This window comes from Chiloscyllium plagiosum, chromosome 9, assembly GCF_004010195.1.
Source record: "Chiloscyllium plagiosum isolate BGI_BamShark_2017 chromosome 9, ASM401019v2, whole genome shotgun sequence".
NCBI lineage: Eukaryota > Metazoa > Chordata > Chondrichthyes > Orectolobiformes > Hemiscylliidae > Chiloscyllium > Chiloscyllium plagiosum.
This window is the reverse complement of record NC_057718.1, coordinates 26,801,299-26,823,339: the sequence shown is the minus strand read 5'-3', so window position 1 is coordinate 26,823,339 and position 22,041 is coordinate 26,801,299. Positions and strand designations below refer to the sequence as shown.

Genomic DNA, 22,041 nt, shown 5'->3' with positions numbered 1-22,041 from the left:
AGAGGGTTAGATAGGGTGGACAGGGAGATCCTTTTTCCAACTAGGTGATGGCGAGCACAAGGGGGGGGTAGCTTTAAATTGAGGGGTGATAGATATAGGACAGATGTCAGAGGTAGTTTCTTTACTCAGAGAGTAGTAAGGGTATGGAATGCTTTGCCTGCAACAGTAGTAGATTCACCAACTTTAAGTACATTTAAGTCGTCATTGGACAAGCATATGGACGTACATGGAATAGTGTAGGTTAGATGGGCTTCAGATTGGTATGAGAGGTCGGTGCAACATCGAGGGCTGAAGGGCCTGTACTGCGCTGTAATGTTCTGTGTTCTAACTGAACAGCAGCAATTCAAGAAGGTGGCAATTGTGGATGAACAATAAATGCTGGCCTTGCCAGTGATGCCCACATTATATTTTTTTTTAAATGTGCAGGTTTTGTTTCTCACTGCATTTTCTATTTCTCTCTTATTTTTTAATTCTGCAGTTTCTGTTTAGTTAAATACAATGAGCTTGAGGAGAATTCACACTCGAAAATTCAATTGGCAGTCATGTTTAATAAGATTTCTCATATTTTCTTTGTGAATGATTCAAATCACTTTTTTCCTCATCACTGCATTTTCTCATGTTAATGCTGTCAATGTGTGTAAAACAGCAGTCAATAATAGAAAATTGATCACAAATAATTACACTGCGTGTTCAAGTCTTTGTTTTGATCCTGTGAGTAAAAGTAAATGATTAAATATATTTTTGACATGACTATGATTGTTGCTCAGTGATTTGTATCAATTGGTCATACTTAAGTAAGTGAACATTCTGAAGTGATCACTATTAGTAAAAATGTGGCATTGCATGAAGTGTAGTTTAGGTAATTACACTTTGAAAGTGTTAACTGAAATCAATGATCATTATCAAACAAATCTACTCTTTCAAGAATTAGGACTATTAATAGTTCTTAAAGAGAAGGTGCTTTGAAATCATGTCTTCATTTACACATCTGAGCTTCACACCAGATCACGAATAAGTCCATCTGTTGAAGCACATGTTGTAATGGTACTGTTTCAAATAAACTATTGCAGTTATTAGTGTAAATTTATCTTAATTAGCTTCTGAATACAAAACAGATTGTTGCCAGATTTCCTTTCTGAACTAATAGATTTAATTTAAACTTCCCAAAGATATAACGTGAAGACAGAGAAGTATTTATTTGGCAGTATATGAACATGATTTACAGGCTGACCCCACATTTTTGTTTTATTTAAGCTTTAGTTAATGCTGTGATGACCTTGAATTGAGTTTCAAGTACAGGTAAATCTTCTATAATGCGATGGTTGCATTCTTGTGCAACCCCACATCATAGAAAATTGCTCTTTAGAAATAGCACTTGAAGTATTGGCGGTGTTACAGCCAACACATGTTTTAAAAGTTTGCGCTTTAGAAACAGTGTCCTGAATTCGTCAATCATGTTATGGCGAATTCACGTTAATGAAACACGCGTTATTGCAGAGCAACCTGTACATTCATTCTCTGGACTTCTGTTATTACATTCTGAACATAGTGGATTAGCTGTAGGCTCAGTATCCAAATCTGGCCTGAGAGACAGGCTTTCTATGGTGTCTAGAACTTGATTGGTAACAGTGCGCTCCTGACAGTACAACTGAAGATATAGTTCCGCTCATCCTTCAAATCTTTGATGCCGTTCACCATGATTTATGTGAAACAAAACAAAGTGCTAGAGAAACTGAGCAGGTCTGGCAGCAAATGTGGAGAGATAACAGAGCTAATGTTTCAAGTCCAGTGATCCTCTTCTGGAACTTGTTTGATCATTTCATGCATATTCGTAGCATGTCCTAGGATGTCCAAGGATGTCTGATATTCTGGCAAGCTTGTAACCAGTTGTCACTAGCATCCCACCTGGTGTACCTTTTGAACTTCATTTGGAGTACTTCTTGATTTATACAGTGTCTTCTCATTTCAATCGCTCTTGTAATTAATGAGAGCAGACTGTTTGGCTTCAGTATGGTTACTGTCAGAGTGCTATTAGCTTCTAATCAGATGCAATTTTTCTCTTGTTTCCCATATTTTCATAGTCCAATATTGTAGATGGTGGATTGAAGTATAATCCATTTTGCTCTGTAGTCTATTTGAGAATGTCAGAGAATGCTCAGTTGAGTCAAAGAACTATTTTTTTATCTAGTAGACAGTATGATTGATATTGATATGAATACAGAATGACTGGTTTCAATGAAGAAATTTCAAGGATTGCCACCTAAACATGCAGGTACAGCAAGTATATAAGAATGTTGATCTTTATCGCAAAGGGGGTTGGAGTATAAAGTAGTCTTGCTACAACTATAGAGGACATTGTTGAGACTGCACCTAGAGTACTGTATACAGTTTTGATCACCTTACTTAAGGAAGAATATATTTGCTTTGGATGCATCTCTGAGAAGGTTTGCCACTCTGATTCTTGTGATAAAGAAAGTAAATGAATCAAAGGGTGTTTGATAGGTGAATGCTGAGATTTTTCCATCCTGGAACAATCTAGAACAAGGAAGCACATTTCAAAACAACTTTTAAGACATTAATGAGGAGGAATTTTCTCTTAGTATTTGCAATTCTGTCCCAACAAATGAATCTGTTCAAAACCAAATTTGACAGATTTTTGATGAACAGGAGAATCGAGGGTGATAAGGTCAGGCACGCAAGAAGAATTAAAGCCACATCAGATCACTAGGATCTTACTAACTGACAGAGGAGGCTCGAGGAGCTAACTAATGTATATCTGCTCCTATCCCTTATGTCCTTAAGGTTGCCATCAAGGAGTTATCTGTATCATGAACAGTACTTTGTAGTTGCATGTGTTGAGAATGCACTCCAGACTCCCATCTTGTGATGATCAGATTCACTTGGTGCTACTCTTATCTTGAATAACTTCAGGATACTTTGTGGCATGGTTTGTTCTGAAAAAAAGGGTTGTTACACAAAGCTATTGAGAGCAGCAAATCTCAAGCAGTGTCTCCTGCCATTAATCCTTATCAAGCAAGGATATCTAAGGTAGAAGGGTTATAACTCATGGTCTGTATTCACTCTTGCATTGAAATCTCGAATACACTAAAATGTTCTGACTTTGGGGTTCTGCTCATAGCAGAGTCATGCTTCTTGTAGAACTGCTCTTTTGCCTTTGTCATGCAGCACAGTGTTGAAGTGTAGATATTTATGAGACAAACTAGCCCTATTTGACTTGAAAGGTGAATGGACAGACATCACATTGTGAACCATCTATAAGAGGATGGGAAAGCTCTGTCATGAGTATTGTATTCCTTACAGTGAAACCCACCTTTCTTATTTGTTTCCACTGCCTGATGAAAAAGTAATGTTTTTCTTTAAGTGATTTGTTCTTGTTAAGCCTGGCGCCTTGTACGGAAGCGATACCAATGATCTGCCTATCAGTCTCCATGTTAATCATGGCTGACTTGCGTGCATTATCAACCTGCTAGAAGCTATTTGTCAATTCCATGTACATGGTCTTAAGGTTCCAACTTGCCAATAAGAGAATTTTCATCTTCTTTCTTTTGTTTGCCTGCTGTGCTGAAACCTGTAAAATTGTAGACCAAAGACGCTGAGATTCAAGCATTCTTTGAAAAAGTTAATGGATTATGGTGGATTTGCATGTTACCAGTCAGGGGGTGCCTGACTTTAGCTGGGTGGTAGTTGACCAGTGGGACAGAATGGTCCACCTCATTGTTAGAGACAACCATTGCTCTAGTTCTGTGCAATAATGGAGTTGAGCTTATCACACTTAGCTGTTATCTTCCATCTTCTATTCATGCTTCTGCAGTGAAATTAGAGTATTCTCTCTGTGGACAAGCCTGGCTGCCCATACGTCAGTGTCCCTCCCCCTTGACCTCTCCAACTGACTCCATTGGAATGCGAAGCGTTAAATTTGGCTTAGGTATTGAAGTTACCAAAAGCATTTTGTCATTAAAGGGTACTTTCTAGATGGTATGAAGTTAAATATAATGGATATCCAAATAAACTTCAGGTTCAAGTGCATAGAGGCTTAAAATGCCACAGAGAAGTGCACAAAATAATCAAAAAGGTTAATGGAGTGCTTGCCTTTATATCTGGAGGACTGGAGTATAATGATGCAGAAGTTCTGCTGCAGCTATGCAAAATCCTGGTTAGACCCGACTTGGAGAACTGTGAGCAGTTGATAGGCACCAAACCTTAGGAAGGAGAAAGTACAACATACGTTTACAAGAATGATTCCTGGACTTCATGGGTCAAATTATGATGAGAAATTACACAAATTAAGTCTGTTTCTCTAGAGTTAATATGGCTGAAGTGTTCCAGATGTTAGCAGAAAAAGACAGGGTAGATAAAGATACACTATTTCCAAGCAACCTCAAAGTTCCTCTGAAGCTTTAGTTTAGGGTCATGTGGGACCCAATTGCCATGTGTCACCATAAGGAGGCACAGCTGAGAACTTGCCTATGGAGAGGCTGCTTACTGACAGGGAACAGCTAATACCTGTTTCCTTGAGTTGAAATATAAAATGTAAATCATTCTATGATCTCAAATGATGGTACTGCTGGGAAAGTTGGATCCCTGTATGAAATCTGGATTTTTTGTTTTAACTTTAGGTAACAGGAAAGCCAGCCTCTGAAACAGAATAACATGAGGTTTCAGAATTTTTTTAACAGCAGAACGTTAGTACACATATCATGAAAATTTTAAAAAAAAGCAACAAAGCTATCTATGTATCGAAGATAGTTTAGAATAATCTTAAAACACACACAAAACAATGTTTTTCAACTTATTTCCAACGCCATCAATTTACAGAAGTTCATGTCCAGAGGAATAATCACCCAAAAACAAATATTTTAAGTTCTACTTAACTGATTCTCCTCACTTGCTTTCCTATGAACTGTGAAGTTGTCTTACATAAATTCTCACAAATCCAAGATCTTGAAGTTCCTCAGCTTATAATAATCTGCAGATTTCTAACCAGTCTGTCCTGGCTTAGAATCTGAACAAATGAAACATTTCCACTGAGGTGACTGTGTATTTTCCCCAAACTGCCCTAAACTCTGGTAAGAAGGAGAAACTCAACTTGCTTTTAACTCCAGTCAGGTCTCCTCTAAACTTTTCAAAAACCTCACTTTCTGATTGTTCCAGATTAAAAATCAATCCATGATTATTCTGAACTAAAATTAAGGTAATTGTCTTCAGTATTTAACCACCTTCAGTATTAAATCACTGTAGAATAAACTATTTTCAGTTAATGTGCCACGGGTATCTACAGCCATCTGTTGTATGAATAATGCGGAAGTAAGGCCATGATTTTGCTTGGAATCTGATTTGGGTTTTTTTTTAAAGAAAATCGTACACAAAAATAACCTATATTCATATGGGCATGTTTTGAAATCCAGTATATATAAATTACATGCCTTTCATTACAATCATGACATTGTACTTTAAATTACTCATTTTTCACTTTAAACTTGTTTAAACTTAATATTAAAATTTTTAATAGCTATCCATGCTCAATATCTCAGCCTTTAGCAAAGAATAACTCTACAATTCCATCTTATGTTGTTTTCAGTCTTTGGTATAATTTGCATACCATTGTTTGTTATCACTGTCTTCTACACTCCTTTAATGATAGGCCAAGTTGCCTAATAATTCTGGGATATAATGTGATGTCATCGTTAGTAAAGTTATTAATGTTGGTATGTATTAATGATCCATAGTACTTTTGTACTGTATGAAAGATTTCAACATGTCTTTGAGGGCCAGTTCATATATTTCTCATCAAGGAACAATGTTCTGTTCTCCCTTGTTTTATGCTAATTGCATTTTTGATTTTCTTTAGAAGCCTAGTTTTGAAAGCTAGTTATTTTTGTTGTAGAAGGTTATGTTTATGAAATTAATTTGTTATTTGGTTGTTTAGGTTTTTTTTCTATTCATGGATGTGGGCATCACTGGTTGGTCCAGCATTTATTGCCTGTCTCTAATTGTCCAGAGGGCAGTTAAGAGTCAACCACATTACTGTGAGTCTGGAGTCACATGTAGGTCAGACTAGGTAAGGATGGCAGATTTTCTTCCCTCAAGGACATTAGTAAACTAGGTGGGTTTTTCCCTGACAATTGGCAATGGTTTCATGGTCATGATTTGACTCTTATTTCCAGATTATTGTTGAATTCAAATTCCACTGTGTACCTGGGTCTCTGGATTAATAGTCTGATGATACTACCACTAGGCCACTACCTACCCCCAAATGTTTGTTTGCAAAAAAATTTCAGTTTTGACCAATATTGTGTAATTCATGCTGGTTCTTGAGACTATTTGCTTCTTGGTCACAACCTCCTTAATGCACGCTGCTATGGATACTTTAAGAAATCAAAACAAAATCAAGAGCCTCTATTGACTGCCACTGGAGTAACTGGAACAGCTGACATCAACCAGAAAGTTCCCCTAAGAGTTGCTGTTCAGCAGGATACATCCTTCAGCCTCATTAGATTGCATATAATAGTCCTGAGCTTGATTAGAATTTTGAATAGCATAGAATAAAATGGTAGGCAGATCTAGGTTGGAGACTCAATGGATCATACCTTGTGATCGTCTTTATCTTCTCTATCACAGTCAAGTATATATAATAACAAGAAAGGCAATAGAGTCACTAACCTGTTTGACTTGCATGAATCAATACTTGCTAAAATGAATGTATACTTTAAAATATTCAAGCAAAGCAGAAGAAAATGACATAAATATCATGACGAGAAACTGGAAACAATTAAATTTTACAACTTAAGAGTGTTAGATAAGATGTTATATATATTTTAAATTGCATACAAGTCTGGGCCTTCCCAATGGTATGATTAATGGGACTTTAAAGGTCAACACCTGTTAAGATCTGAATATAGAACAAAATAAATTGTTGACATGTATCATGTTGTCATGATTCTTTTGTTATCCTTTCTTCAGCTTCTGATTATACCTCTACATTCTGTACATGCCTTCTGATTTAGCTTTGCTGATATCCAAGGAATGTATAAGCTAGCAGATCACTTTTTGCACCATTTTGTTCCAATTTAGCAAAATTGCAAAAAATACTTTGCTATTAAAATTATTCACTTCTTTATTTACATCAGTTACATTAGCTGAAGACCTTTTCTAATTTTATTTTCGCAATAGAAAATTCACACAGGTATGTCGACAGACTTGGCCTTCAATGTTGTGTCACTTTCTGTGTTTTTAAATTTTCTTCCCCAATCTTTTGGGCCTAAATGTCCATTTTTAAAAAAAATTATATAAATATTCCTTTTCACATTTGACATCAACCATTACAGTCTCCATTTTGGACCCAGCTTGATTTGCAGGCAGATGGGTAATTTCCCTTTCTTTTCAAAGAGTGACTGAGGCTGACAGTCACAGTGACAGTTGTGTTCCTCCATTTTGTGTGTCAGATTTTCTTTTGCCTTTTGACATGAATTGTAATGAAAGAAGAATTTTTTAAAAAATTGTCCATTTTGACAATTCAGTTTTTCTCTCGGTGTTAAAGTATTGGGTACTGATGTATACCTAAGGAATTGGAGCTACTTTGTTGAAACAATGCATTGTCGATATATGGGGACATGAGATAAGTGTATAGGGCTATAGGTTTCTTTTATATTTCCTGGAATGTGAGCTTTGGGTAAGCATAGCATTGTTGTCCATTCCAAATTACACTTGAGAAGTGAGTGGTGAGAAAAAGGTGAGGCGTTACCATCCATCTGCTGTAGATGCACCCGCACTGTTGTTATTTTACTTTGTCACAATTTTAGGAATGTAAGAGCAGGACTAGACCATTCAACCCTTCAAGCCTTTTGATCATGACTACCTTAGGGTCTTACAATACAGTACAGTACAGCACAGGAGCAGGCCTTTCGGCCCACCTGTGTTGCTTCCTAGCCCTTATTTAGACCTGCTATTTATTGCCCATACGTGATTTCTATCCCTCTGTTCATTTCCCATTCATGTGCTTATCAAGGTATGCCTTATTTATTGCTGATATGCCTACTTGCACTATCTCCACTGGCACTGCATTCCAGGCATCCACCACCCTTGTGAAAGAGCTTTCCCACACATTTTCCCTAAACTTTCTCCCTCTCATCGTGAACCTATACCCACTTTTGGTTGACCTTCCCACCCTGGGGAAAAGCTTCTGTCTATCCACATGATCAATGAACTATAATGCAATTCTTTCAGTGTCCCTGATGGAGAGTTTGAGTTATAAAGAGAGGCTGGGACTTTTCTCACTGGAACATAATTTTGTAGACCTCTATTAGCTTGCCCCTCAGCCTCCATCTTTCAAGTGAAAACAATCTGAGTTTATCCAACCTCTCCTCATAACTAAGGTCCACCAAACCAGGCAACATCCTGATAAACCTGATCAGCATATCTCCAAAGTATCCACATACTTCTGCATGCAGTATTGCAAATGTGGTGTAACTAAAATTTTATACAGCTATGACCAAGCTTTTATATTTGGTGCCCCGGCCAATGAAGGCAAGGGTGTTGTATTCCTTTACCATCTTATCCACCCATGTTGCCACTTTCGGGGATCAGTATGTCCAGATCCCTCTATATGTCACTGTTCCTAAGGATTCTGAATTATTGTACAATTCACATCTGATTTTGATCATCACCTTGCATTTGTCTGAATTAAACTCCATCAGACTCCATATTACTGCCATGTTCCTTGATGTCATTACTGTTCTTTGCCAACTATCTTTAGCTGTTTCACCAATGTCCTACCCTCCATTATAAGATCACAAGTGGGAATGTTTGCTGATGACTGCAGTGTTCAGCACCATTTGCAACTCCTTGGATAATAATGCAATAGGTGCCCAAATGCAACAAGATTTGCACAATAACTAGACTCAGACTGACAAGTGGCAAGTAATATTTACACCACACATGTGCTAACCAGCACCTCATGACATTCAATGGTAACATCATCACTAAATCCTGCACTATCAACATCCTGGAATTACTATTGACCAGGCTCTGAACTGAACTAGTTATATTAGTACTGTGGCTATAAGAGCAGGTCAGAAGGCTAGGAGTCCTGCTGCAAAAAAGTCACCTCCTGACTCCTCAAAGCCTGTCAACCATCTACAAGGAGCAAGTCACATGTGTAATGGAATACACCTAACTGGGTGGATGAATGCAACTCTAACATTTGATGTTTGGCACTGTCCAGGATAATGCAGCCTATTTGATTGGCACCACATTCACAGATATTCAATCCCTCCATCACTGAACGGGAGCAGTATATGGTACATATAATAGGCATTACAGAATTTCGCGAAGGTTCCTTAGACAATACCTTCTTAACCTACAACCACCTCCACCTCCTCAGAAGACAAGGGCAACAGATACATGGGAACATCACCACTTGCAAGTTCCCCTCCAAGCCATCCACTACCCACATCTGGAACTATAATGTCATTACTTCAGTGTTGCTGGGTCAAAGCCTGGAACTCCCTCTCTAATGGAGGATTTGTGTAATAAAGAGAGGCTGGATAAGCTGGGACTTTTTTCACTGTAACGTAGGAGGTTGAGCGGTGACCTTATAGAGATTTAAAGAACAATGAAGGGTATAGGTAAGGTGAATGGCAGGTGTCTTTTCCCTAGGGTCGGTGATTTCAAGACTGGGGGGGACTTATTTTTAAGGTGAGAAGAGAAAGATTTTAAAAAAGACATGAGAGGCAATTTTTTTTACACAGAGAGTGATTCATGTATGGAGTGAACTTCCAGAAGAAGTGGTGGATGCAAGTAACAACGTTTAAAAGACATTTAGGTAAGTACATGAATGGGAATGGATTGGAGTGATGTGGGCCAAAGGCAGGCAGATGGAATTAATCTAGTGTTACAACACGGCAGTGAAGCCTTCTGGTAATTAAACCAATTCTATTAACAATTCTAAGCACCCCTTTCTCTTAACAGCTGATTACCTGCCTCCAACTCTATAACAATATTCTGTTCTAGTAAGACACTTATTAAAATTACATCAACTTAATTTAAAAACCACACAGCTGCTGTCGTCTTCTGTGACTTCACTGTTCCAGCTACTGAATCCCCTGGGTCGTCTTCATTCTTTTTACTGTAAGTGTGTTTCATATGAAAAGGTACCTTTGATAAAGAGTGTTATTAATTTATTGGATCTATCTCGATGGCATTTGCTCTCTCTCCAATTTTCAAGATGTCTGCATTTTTTATATCCCCAGCATCAGATCGCCTCATTGGTTTGAAGTTGGCAAAACAATAAATTCAAACTTGATTGGGTTTTAGCATCCTGGGGCATAATTTCAACTGATTGGTTAAATTTGAATTGTTGTCAAAACAGCAACCAAAACTGAGGTGTCCATTTCACAGCCAAATATTACATATTTTCAATTTTTCAGTACACTCTGACATTGCCATCCAGTCATATCCACAAGTTCTTGTAAGCTCTTAGTTCAAAACAGTATTCACTCTCTCTTAAAGGTACAGTACATGCCTTCAGTTTCATAACACATGCCCCTGAAGAAAAGAATGAGCCATCATATTGAAGAGATGGCTTTATTTGTTTTCTCTAATTCTTAATCCCATTAGAATGAACTACATAAATCATTAATCTAAGTTATACTTTCATATTAATTTCTACACACATGCATATAACATGGGAATTTGTCCAATCCTGCTGATACTTTTTCCTTTAAATCTGCGATAATGCATCTGCTATCACACGTTTATGACCCGCAACATGTATAATTAAAAGTCTGTAATATAAGACTCCAATGACATAGCCTCATATTTTTGTCTTTAAATCTTTCCTAGAATGTAAGAGGTCAGTGTACACAATTGTCTCTGATACATTGTTCGTCGCATAAACATTAAAATGTTACAAGACCAGTACCAATCTCAATAATTCTTTTTCAATGGTAGAGTGTTTTCTCAGGTGGGTGTTGAGTTTCTTTGAAAAGTAGCCAATTGGCTGTTCAATTCCATCATCATGTTCCTGTAGCAGTACAGGCCCAACTCCTATATTGCTGGCATCGCTTGCAACTTTGAAGGATTTCAAAACACTTAGTGTAGCTAAAACTGGTACAGTGGTTAATACTGCTTTAAAATTTTAAATGCCTCCTGGCATTGTTCTGTCCATGGAAATTTTGTGTTCTTCTTTAGTAAATCTGTTAGTGGTGCTACCACGTGCTAAGATTTGAAACAAACTTCCTGTAGAATCTGCTTAGTCCCAAAAATTGAAGCACCTCTTCGTTCGAGGTTGGTCATGGAAATTCCTCGATGGCCTTCATCTTTGCATTCCTTGAGGTCAACCTTCATGACTGATGTACCAATAACGTCACCTCTGCCTTTGCTTCGTTTTCTTTAAGTTTTGCTTCTAGTAATCATTCAAAGAACTCTGCCAACTGTACCATGTGATCTTTCCATAACTTGCTAAAAGTTATTACATCATCCAGATAACCTGCACAATTTGTTAATCTGGCCACAACTCTATTCATGAGTCTTCGAATGTACCTGGTGCGTACTTCATTCCAAAGGGCATCACTTTGAATTGATATAGCTCATTTGGGGTTACAAATGCAGAAACTTCTTTCACTTTCTCTGATAAAGGTACCTGCCAATAATCACACAATAAGTCAAACTTTGTGATGTAAGTGGCTTGTCCAGCTTTTTCTATAAAGGCGTCCAGTTTGGCTATTGGATATGAGTCCTATTTTGTTATGGCATTGATCTTCCGATAGTCTACAAAAATCACTGAGTCCCGTCAGATTTGGGAACTAACACAATTGGTGAACTAGTCATATGCACAGGTGCTTGTAAGTTCTTAGTTCAGAATAGCATTCACTCTCCCTTAAAGGTACAATACACGCTTTCAACTTCATACCACTAGTATGGGATTGTGGTTTGTATGGACTGGTTGGATTGAAGGGTCTGTTTCTATTCTGTATGATTCTAAGACTATGATTCTAATAGCAAAGTACGCTCACATACAGCAAATGGACTGCAGTAGTTTTAGAAGGCATCTCACCACCACATTTTCAAGGGCAACTAAAGATAGGCAATGAATGCTGGACTAGCCAACAAAATTCACATTCTGTGAATGAATAAGAAAAAGAATTTATAGAAACCTATAAATCTCTATCTTGAACTTCAGGATTGAACTTCCATAGACCTATAAGAGAGTGAAATTCAAAGCTTTATCTGAGTGAAGAAGTTCCTCCTTATCCAAGTCCTAAATGGCTAATTACGGAATTGGAGATATCACTGCCAAAGTATTGATTTTGTTTAAATATTTCATTTCAGAATTTTCCTTCTTTGATCCACAAGACCCAGCATGCAAAAGAATACTACATGACCTTAACACAACTGTTTCAGAATTGTTTGCTATCTTGCGGCAGTGGGTTCCACAGGTGCAGCAACAGATTGATGTGATTGGGAACGAGGTAAACTAAAATTGCATGTTTGTAGTTACTGTACTTTGTAAAATTTGTTTTTGGCAAGGCTTGTAAGTTTGTAATGTGCATTAAATATAACCTCTCCTTGATCTTCTTTGCCTGTTTGTTGATTTGATTAGCCAAAAATAGAATCACTCATATATGAGAGTGCTGCAATTGTACTTGCTTGGAAACTCTTCAAAATTGCAACCAGGTTTTCAGGCACAAAATGGAAAATGTAATTTTTCCATTTTTTTTTCAATTTTTAAAATGTTTTATTGTAAATTATCCTCCGAGATTTGCATTGTATTTCATTAATACTTAAAAATGTTTTTGTGGGATGAGTATAAAAAAAGGGAAAGCTTTCCTGATGGCAGTTTTTATGAAGGTGTCCCTAATGCACATCATTGATTAGAGATGAATGAGTTGAAGTTGAAAATAAATATGTAGGGGTAGTTGAGCATGTGCAAAAGTAGTTATTTTATAGAGATGTCAGATCACATGGAATCGGATCCTGGATCTGTTAACTTTCAAATGAAATGTCCTCTCTTACCACCTTTTGTTTATATCTCTTTTTGATAAAATTTGTTGCTATTTACTCACACGTGTGTACACCTCTCAAGTGTCTACCACCTCCCTTCCTGGGTTTCTACACAAGTTTATTTGCAAATCACTAAATGCAAAATCTGCCATGAAACACCTCACCAGGCGGTGCATTTTAAAAAAATATTTTGCTTTACAGAAAATGTAGTACACATGAAAATGATATCTGAAAATAAATTGATTTTAAATTGTTGAAAAGGACATTTAAAAAAATACACGAAATAATTTCTAGTTAGATTGATGTGGAGGTGCCACTGTTGGACTGGTATAGACACAGTCAGAAGTCACACGATTGCAGGTTATAGTCCAATAGATTTATTTGTAATCACAAGCTTTCTGAGGTCTGCTAACCTTCGTCAGGTGAAGTCCTGACTTTACCCCCAGTCTATAACCTGATGTTGTTTGACTTCTGATTTAGTTAGATTGGGATACGGTAGTCATTAAATTAAGTAAAAAAATCAACACTTTTTGTTCAAAATGTACCTGTTAGTTTCTCTGAAAGTTTGAGAAAGATAGCAATTTGTGGACATTGGTGATTAATAGAAGCTTGTAAAAGGATATTTTTCTGGGTTCAGATAACTAGATCACCTTAATGCAATGAATATTAGAATTACCTGAGTCAGAGCATGTGACTTTGTAAAGAAAACTGTCTGATTTTCTTCCAAAGAAAGTCAAGCAAATTCCTTTTTATGAAGCACACATGTTGTCTGATTGTGGATTATCAATTTTTGTTTAGAATTAAATATAGAAAGCAAATATTCATTATTCTGTTGGACATACTGCTTTAGATTCTGAGTCGGGGATGCCATGTGAATGACAGAGATGGATTGACAGATATGACACTGCTACATTACACTTGCAAAGCTGGAGCTCAAGGAATTGGTGAGTTGTACTTCATATTTTTCTTTTTAGTAGAGTTATTTATGAGCATTTTTTTCACCTTCTTTCCTTGTTATCTTTTCCCTTAGCTTTTGCCTCTTACAATCCTGTCCCGACAGGAGTGTTTCCTATTTTGGAACCAGTATGATTGCTATGAGAGTCGTGGCCCTGTGAGAGTGTATTAGCGTAGGGGAGATATGGCTTCAACCCACTGGAGTGCAGATGATCATTAATCTTTAACCTGCACTGCTGTTTGTTGCTTTTATTTTGGGACACGTCACTGATTTGGGCCTCTATTTGAGTCCAAGCTGGCTGTGTCTGGAGGAATGACCTGCTTTGATTCACTGGTCAGCATGAAAAGGACTGTCTTCCTTTCCACCATCCGTCCATCAGCTCCTCCAGGTTTCTGTTTGTGAACCAAGGAGCAAGCTTTGTTTCTGGACCATTTCTTCAATGACGATGATGGAGTATCACAGTGTGAGGAACAGTTCTTGGCTTGCAGTAATGAGCAGCTGAGCTTCGAAAATGGGGCCTGCAATGTGAATACTAGAAGGTCGCAGCAGTGGCGAGCATTTCCATCTCACCTGATATGTATTTGGATGTGCGAGAAGGATGCTGAAGAGCCAGGATGTATAAGTCATGAAGCGAAGCAGATTGAGAAAAATTGCTTCAATTGCTGTGAATCTCATTTGGCAAAACTTTTACATCAAATGTGAAAATATAGTCATTGGTTCTGTTGTGGTCTCTCCAGTCATCCTAATTTTATTTAGTGGACTGATCATGAATCAACCTGCCATTTTGATAATCAAATTAATGTTTCTTAAAGTCACTTCATGTAGAGACATGTATATGATAAAGTATGTAAATTCAATACTAAAGACTGTTGGAATTGTTGCAGTTGCTATCTTGTTTTCTTGAGCATGCAGTGGGTTTGCATAATCAATTTTCTCATTTAATCTTTTCTCAGTTTCTGAGAAGATTCAATGTTAACTGTTTTTCTCTCTCCATAGATGCTGCCAGACCTGCTGAGTTTTTCCAGTCTTTTTATTTCAAAGTTGGTGATATGTTTAGACCTTGCAATGCAGTACTGAAAAACATATTGGCAAAGTCTTGGAACTAGGTCATCTGCGTACGTTTTCACAGTTCAAAATAACATAAAACCAAGAGAATTAGTTTCATGGGCAATTGGAAGTTGTACATTTTGGGAAAAGATTTTTTAGTGTTAGAGATAAAATAGGGGATTAAAGTTAGACTTTGTTTACCTTAAGGGCATAATTCTTGTGCTAGACCCAATGATCTGAACACATAAGTACTGTGGCAGTATATTCAGTTGAAGATATCCCAAGAGGTACTAAGAAAAAAACGTTTTGTTTTATGTTTTTATTGAATAAAATTTCTGTGGTCAATAGCTTCCCATGCAAGTTTAAACTAACTGTGACTGAACATTGCCCTGCACCCCCAATGTATCTCGAAAACCAGTGGAACTTTTTATATTACTTCATGGTGACATATCATTTGTACTATACCTTATCAATCCAGAGTGCTCTTTTTAAATTACATTTTTATTTTTCCAGGAGATGCAGAGGTTGCTGCCAAGTTTGCTTCACAGTTGATTGAAATGGGGGCTGATGTCACTCTTCGTAGCCGCTGGACAAATATGAATGCTTTGCACTATGCAGCTTATTTTGATGTTCCTGAGCTAATAAGAGTAGTTCTTAAGGATGCAAATGTTGGAGGTAAGCAATCATGTACTTAATTTTAGAAGGGAATATATGTTGGCTTTCCTTCTTTGTTTTTCTTGTAAAATTCTAATTGTAATTGTAACAAGTTTTATAGAGAAATAGTGAAATCGTTACATTATGGACACGTAAAGGACTGGCATTAATTGTCCTTTTTTTTAAAACAATTATCCTTATTTTCAAAATTGTGATTAAATGCAGTATAAAATGCTCCCAACAGTTTTGGAGAATAGATTAGATTACCTACAATGTGGAAACAGGCCCTTCGGCCCAACAAGTCCACACCGACCCTCCGAAAAGCAAACTACCCAGACTCATTCCCCCACATTTAGCCCTGCACCTAACCTGCACATCTTTGGACTATGGGAGGAAACCCATGCAGACAATGTGCAAACTCCACACAGACAGTTGTCCGAGGCAGGAATTGAACCCAGGATCCCTGGCGCTGTGAGGTAGCAGTGCTAACCACTGAGCCACTGTGCCGCCCAAGCTGAGAATATACTTGGCACCTAATTAACTACAATGCTAAAAACGTAAGTTTGAAAATAGCAGTAGTCTCATTGTATTTTGTTTGCTCTCAAATAAAACAATAATTAAATTCTTTTTTATTTTTCTCAAAGATTATTTTCCATTTACATGTATCTCTGGAATTCATTAATCTAAGGTTTTGTGTGTCATCTCATGTTCCTTCCAGTGAAAGGAAACATTGTTTAGTTGATTTACTTCAGTCATTGGCCTTTTGTGAAAATAAATTGATTGATTGACTGGCGCTTGGAATGTAAGTCAAAGAACAAAAGCCTGGGAGAGGGCTGGAGGCTGAAAATCTAATGCGGGAGATTGTTGGGAGTGAGACGAACTAATGTGTTAGAGTGTATTGTCCATGCTGAATCCATTTAGTCAATGGAAAAGCATGTACTGTCTGATTTAGTCTTGTCTTGATTTAGCTAGTGGGTTTTTTGAGGCTGATGAAATCCAGCCAGAGTTAAATTTCAAATAATGAATAAAATAGACACAGAGCTTCATAATAAAGCAGACTTATATTTTGCCTTCAGGGAATGCCTTAGTTTCATGACCCCATCCCATCTCAAATAAAACTGGAAGTGAGTAGGTTGGAGGCTGGCTTCCTTTTCTAACACACGTCCAACCCTTACCTGACCTAAACCTTGTTTTTAAGGTTACAATGCCCCACAAACCCCATTGTATTACATCAAAGGTTGAGACATGTAAACCTGTACAAAAGCTGAAACTTCCCTCATCTTGTTTTTCTTAGATCAAATATGGTTTGTAGCCACTTTGTTGTCATATTATGGTACAAAAGTTCTTGGTGATGTTTGATATTTTCATGCTGTATTTTGTCAAAAAGACCTATGGATATACCTTTAGAACAAGTCTCAATTTGTGCAATAATGATAAAGATCCAGCATATAAATTTTCAAAGAGATGGATATCTCAAATAATTGAAAAATATCTTTGAGATTTTGTACATTGAGGTTGAACATCTTTTCAAATGTTGAGAAAGAATGTGCAAGTAGTTAATGTCCAATTATAAATCAAGTTTCTTGTGCTCTGTAGTACTAAACCTCCGACATTCTTTCTTCAGTGGCAGAATGCCTACTAAGCTTACATGAATCTTTCTTTATAACTTAGTTCTCATGTCATGAGAGTTAACCTGTGCATTCTTCTCTGAATTTTTCTCTGGTGCAACTGTGTTTTTTTTATGAACTATTGACCTAACCTAAGCTTGATTTCCACCTCTGAATCATTGATTTGAAAATGTCATTACAACATGTTCTTATAGTCCAGTGCCCTCCACATGTATCCTTGTGCTCAATTGGTCACATTAATAGCTCACCTGACCAATGTTCCATTCTATGATTAGTAATCACAGCCAAATTATTCCTGCTTTCTTCTGGTGATGAAGTAAAAGAAAGAATTGTATTTATGTAGTAGTTCTCAACTCAGACATCTCAGTGAATGAAATACTTTTTGATAAGTATTCACTGATGTAACGTATAAAACACAACCACCAATTTCTATACAGAAAACTCCCATGTGCAACAGTGGGATAATGACCAGATCATTTGTTTTTGTGATGTCAATCAACTGATAAATATTGGCCAGAGCACCAGGGATAAATGCCCTGCTTTTCATTGAAATGCTGCCTTAAGGGAAGGCGATGGCCTCGTGGTATTATCACTAGACTATTAATCCAGCAATCCAGGTAATGTTCAGGGGACCAGGGTTTAATTCTACAGCGGCAGTCAGTGGAATTTGAATTCAATTAATAAAAATGAATCTGGAAATAAGAGCCTAAAGGTGATTATGAATTTATTGTTGATTGTCAGGAAACAAAACACCATCTGGTTCACAAATTCCTTTAGGGAAGAAAACTGCCATCCTTACGTGGTCTGTGACTCCAGACCCACAGCAATGTGGTTGACTCTTAACTGTCCTCTGGACAATTATGATTGGGTAATAAATGCTGGCCTAACTAGTAACACCTTCATCCTGTGAATGAATAAAAGAAAAATTCTTACATCTACTCGGACCTGCGTCATGTTTTACATGTTCACTATTACCTGTTTTTGCATTTGTACTCCAACATTTATATCACCTTAAGATCCATAACTCAGATGACCTGCCTAATTCTGTTCTGGGTGAATCTAATACCAGAGGACATTAATATTAGCATAAATAGTTGCTCATTTAAGATAGAGATGAGGAGAAATTTCTCTCTCAGGGCTAGAGAATCTGTGGAATTCTTTACCACAGAGAGCTGTAGAGGCTGTGTCTTTATATTCAAGGTTAAGGTAGACATACTTTTAATCGACGAGGGAATCAAGGATTTTGGGGAAAAGGCAGGAAAGTGGAGCCTGGTTATCAGATCAGCTATGATCTCATTGAATGGAAAAATAGCTCTGCTGGGTCGAATGACCTACGTTTGTTCTTACATCTTATAGTTTTATGATCTTAATTAGATCATCTGTGACCAATGTGTTCAATCTGCTTTTTGCTTATTGTTTATAGAAATGTTTGTCTTTACCAAATTAAAGATAGTGTGCAACATTTTATTATGATTAGAATTTGTATGTGGTACTATGTGACAATTGTTGTGAAGAATCCATTCATCTTCTATAGCATAACCTAATATGTGTTGCAAGTATTTGCTTTCTGAAGTTCATAAATAGTGTCCAACCTTGTATATATTTTAGCTATTTCAATTTTGTGTGCAAGCCTAGAGTATGAAACTATTTATAATTTACCAGAAAATTAACAATCTCACTCAATGCACAGAATGGTTAGTATTAGAGATGAAAGTCATACTGTTCTAGGAAGGTATGACATTCTGGAATTTAAGTTAATGTACATTATTCTCACAATGTAGCATGCAATGTCTGACTGAGTGCTGAGATTGGATGACAAAGTGGGACAAACGTTTTTTTCATAGCAATAGTGACCTAAATCTAATGATAAAACCTAGTTACAAATAAAACTTAATATTTATTGACAACGCATTAAATCATTTAATCTATATGTATTGACAGATGTGGATGCCACTTGCAGCGATTTCAACTTTGGAACATCTCTGCACATTGCAGCATCAAACCTCTGCTTGTCAGCTGTGAAATGTTTATTGGAACATGGAGCCAATCCTGTCTTCAGGGTAAGAAACTATAGTATTTTAAAATTAACAGACCCAGTTTTCAGAAATTAATTTGTATTTAAATTTAAATAGAAAATGCAAATGAAAACCTCTATTCAAAAATAAGTTAATTGGAACACTTAGAGATTAGCCATTCATTAAAAATAACATGAAATGGAGCTGGAGTGCCTTGACAACACAGTCTACTTCAATGCATTATACAATTCACTTCACATCTCAAACACAGTTCTTAGGAAAAGAACCAGAGACATAATGTCAGTAAAGTTGCCTGTAGTAGAGAATGGAGAACCTGTGGGCAGGAGGAAAGCATCCTTTATGTAAATGTACTCAGAGAGGCAAATTCTGTCAAATTGTTCTAACTGGTGGAGCATTTTTTTTTTGGCTTCTGGCCTATATTTTAGTTTTGGGTTAAATGTCCTTCTACTAACACTATTCCATCAATATTCTAACTTAAGATATTAAATGCAATATTTCTGTGATTAACTGTTAAAATATTAAAGAGGCCTGACTTATTAATAGAAATAAAAAATTCTCTGAAAATTTACTTGCTCTGGAGTACTAATATAATTTTAATTGATTTATCTGATTTTGTTTGCTGGATTTCATATATGCAATTTCACCAACAATTTCAAAATTTCTAATTGGCAAGTTATTGAGCTTGTTCATGACCCAAACATCTGCTTCACTTTTATTTTCAACTGGATAAAAATTTTGAATGTTTTCAGCATTCATAATGAGGCGGCCCAAGTAAAAGGTCTGCTACTGGGACTGGAGTGGTTGAATGCAGCCACTGATTCTACTGAAAGTGGTCTAGTCTGAGGAGGATCTGTAAACTTGTGATTGTGACCAACTTCAGGGGGGCATTATCCTTCTGCTGCTATATGTTCTGTCTATAATCCTGATTGGTGGAGTTCCCTTCAAATCTCCATATGACCCCTTCTGTGAGCTAAGAGAACAGGGGCATGAGCAAGAGCAAGTGGACGTCTCAAATTTCATTCTATGTCCCTTACCCTTCTGCAAAATTTAAAATTGTGTCATATTATCAAAGATAGCTATTTACTTACACTTCTTTGTTTAAACTCTAGTTTTGTTTTTCTGATTCCTGTATTCTTTATTTCACACGTGATATTCTATAGGGGGTCACTTAACTCACTTATCTGAATGGCTGGTTTGCAATGCAGAGTGATACCAACAGTATAGTATTGCTGCACTGGCTGAGGTTACTATGAAAGATTGTTTCTCTCAACTTTTAACCCTCACATGAGATATGGTGAACCTCAGGTTAAACCACCACCAGCCATACTCCTCGAATGAGAAAACAGCCCTTATGGCATCATTTTACTCTGTAATGTATGCAACATAAATTTATTGGAATTTATTAATTATTGAAAATAAAGAATTGACTTGAGTAATTGGGAAAATCTTTATAACAAAATAAGAACACATTTACTCTTTGGTTCTGTGCAGGCTGTGTAGTGTGAAGTTATCCATATCTGAAGAAATTATAAGAGTTCTGTGCTGCCTTTTTATCTTTCTCTACATAATTGTGCAGTGTTATAAAATTAGTCTAAATTGGATTAAAATAACATCTTTGCCAATTAATATCACTAACTATTTCACTTATATCGTCAGTGGGATCAGATTGAGGGCACTATCATTTCCTCTGTCTGGGGTGATTCAAAACAGTTCCAATATACAGTAAAATTTAACTCACAAGTTATAATGCACAAAAACAGCCAATTTAGTATGCAACTGTTTTGTGCCAAGGATTTATTCTGGTCTGTAATACTCAGTTGATATTTACCCTGGGGCAAATTACTCCCCAGTTTTGAAGCACATTATAGTGTAGCAGGTGTTTGAATACCCTGGACACCAGGTACTTCTGGCAAAGGCCTGGACCGCTGTTTTGTGTGGCAGAAGGTCTTTGCATCACTGTCCATCATCTGGTATGCTTGCAGAAGTACTTAAGTGTTGATAGAATGTTGCTGCTAGCAAATGCATAGCTCTCCTCCCTAGCTGGCACTCCCATGTACACTTAGTGACATCTGGAGATGCAACAGTGGAACTTCTGCAGTCCACCAATTACCTGTTAATGATGACTTTCTTTGGAAGAATGTAGCACTATTAAATGTCAACAAAAAAGCAGAATGTAGAGGTTACAAATCTCAGAGCTCTCAAGAATTACATATATTAAAAATAGACTGTTTCAGTCTTTGTTATGCTGTCATTATACTCTTGATTTTTGTCATCCAGCATTTATTACTTATTTCTAATTTTGCTGTCACAGTGGGAAGGTAAGATTTTTAGGAAGGGCTTTCTTATTTCTTTCTAGAACCCTGCACCTGACCAACTATCTTTGCTGATAATTGAGTAGTTTCTATGATGTAGGATGCTGGGAAAGTTAACCTCTCTAGCCTCTCCCAATATTGCAGCAACAGCAGGGTGCGGTGTTTTGTGAGTCATTTGACTATCACAGGGGTGAATTCTACACAATTAGCTTGATTTTAAGATGGGGGATGTCTTCCCATTGTTCTGGGTGTCAGCGGCAAGCTCACCATTCATTTGCCCCATTGATCTGTTGGCTCAAGGCAGTCTTTTGCCCCCATTTGGGAGGAAGTACCAACTGTCAGCTATTAATTGGCTGACAGGTCTCCAGCGGCAGTGGCTACTGCATTGA

At 37.0% G+C, this 22,041-nt stretch overlaps 1 protein-coding gene across 7 annotated transcripts in view; it reads left to right on the top strand.

Moving 5' to 3' along the window:
• LOC122552711 (CAP-Gly domain-containing linker protein 4-like) overlaps positions 1 to 22,041 on the top strand; it is a 265,059-nt gene that overhangs the window by 59,479 nt on the left and 183,539 nt on the right. For all 7 annotated transcript variants that reach the window (XM_043695603.1, XM_043695604.1, XM_043695605.1 and 4 more), the window contains 4 exons: positions 12,349 to 12,488; positions 13,871 to 13,964; positions 15,536 to 15,697; positions 19,246 to 19,364. In XM_043695603.1, coding sequence (XP_043551538.1) covers positions 12,349 to 12,488; positions 13,871 to 13,964; positions 15,536 to 15,697; positions 19,246 to 19,364 — 515 coding nt within the window. The remainder of the gene's footprint in view (positions 1 to 12,348; positions 12,489 to 13,870; positions 13,965 to 15,535; positions 15,698 to 19,245; positions 19,365 to 22,041) is intronic.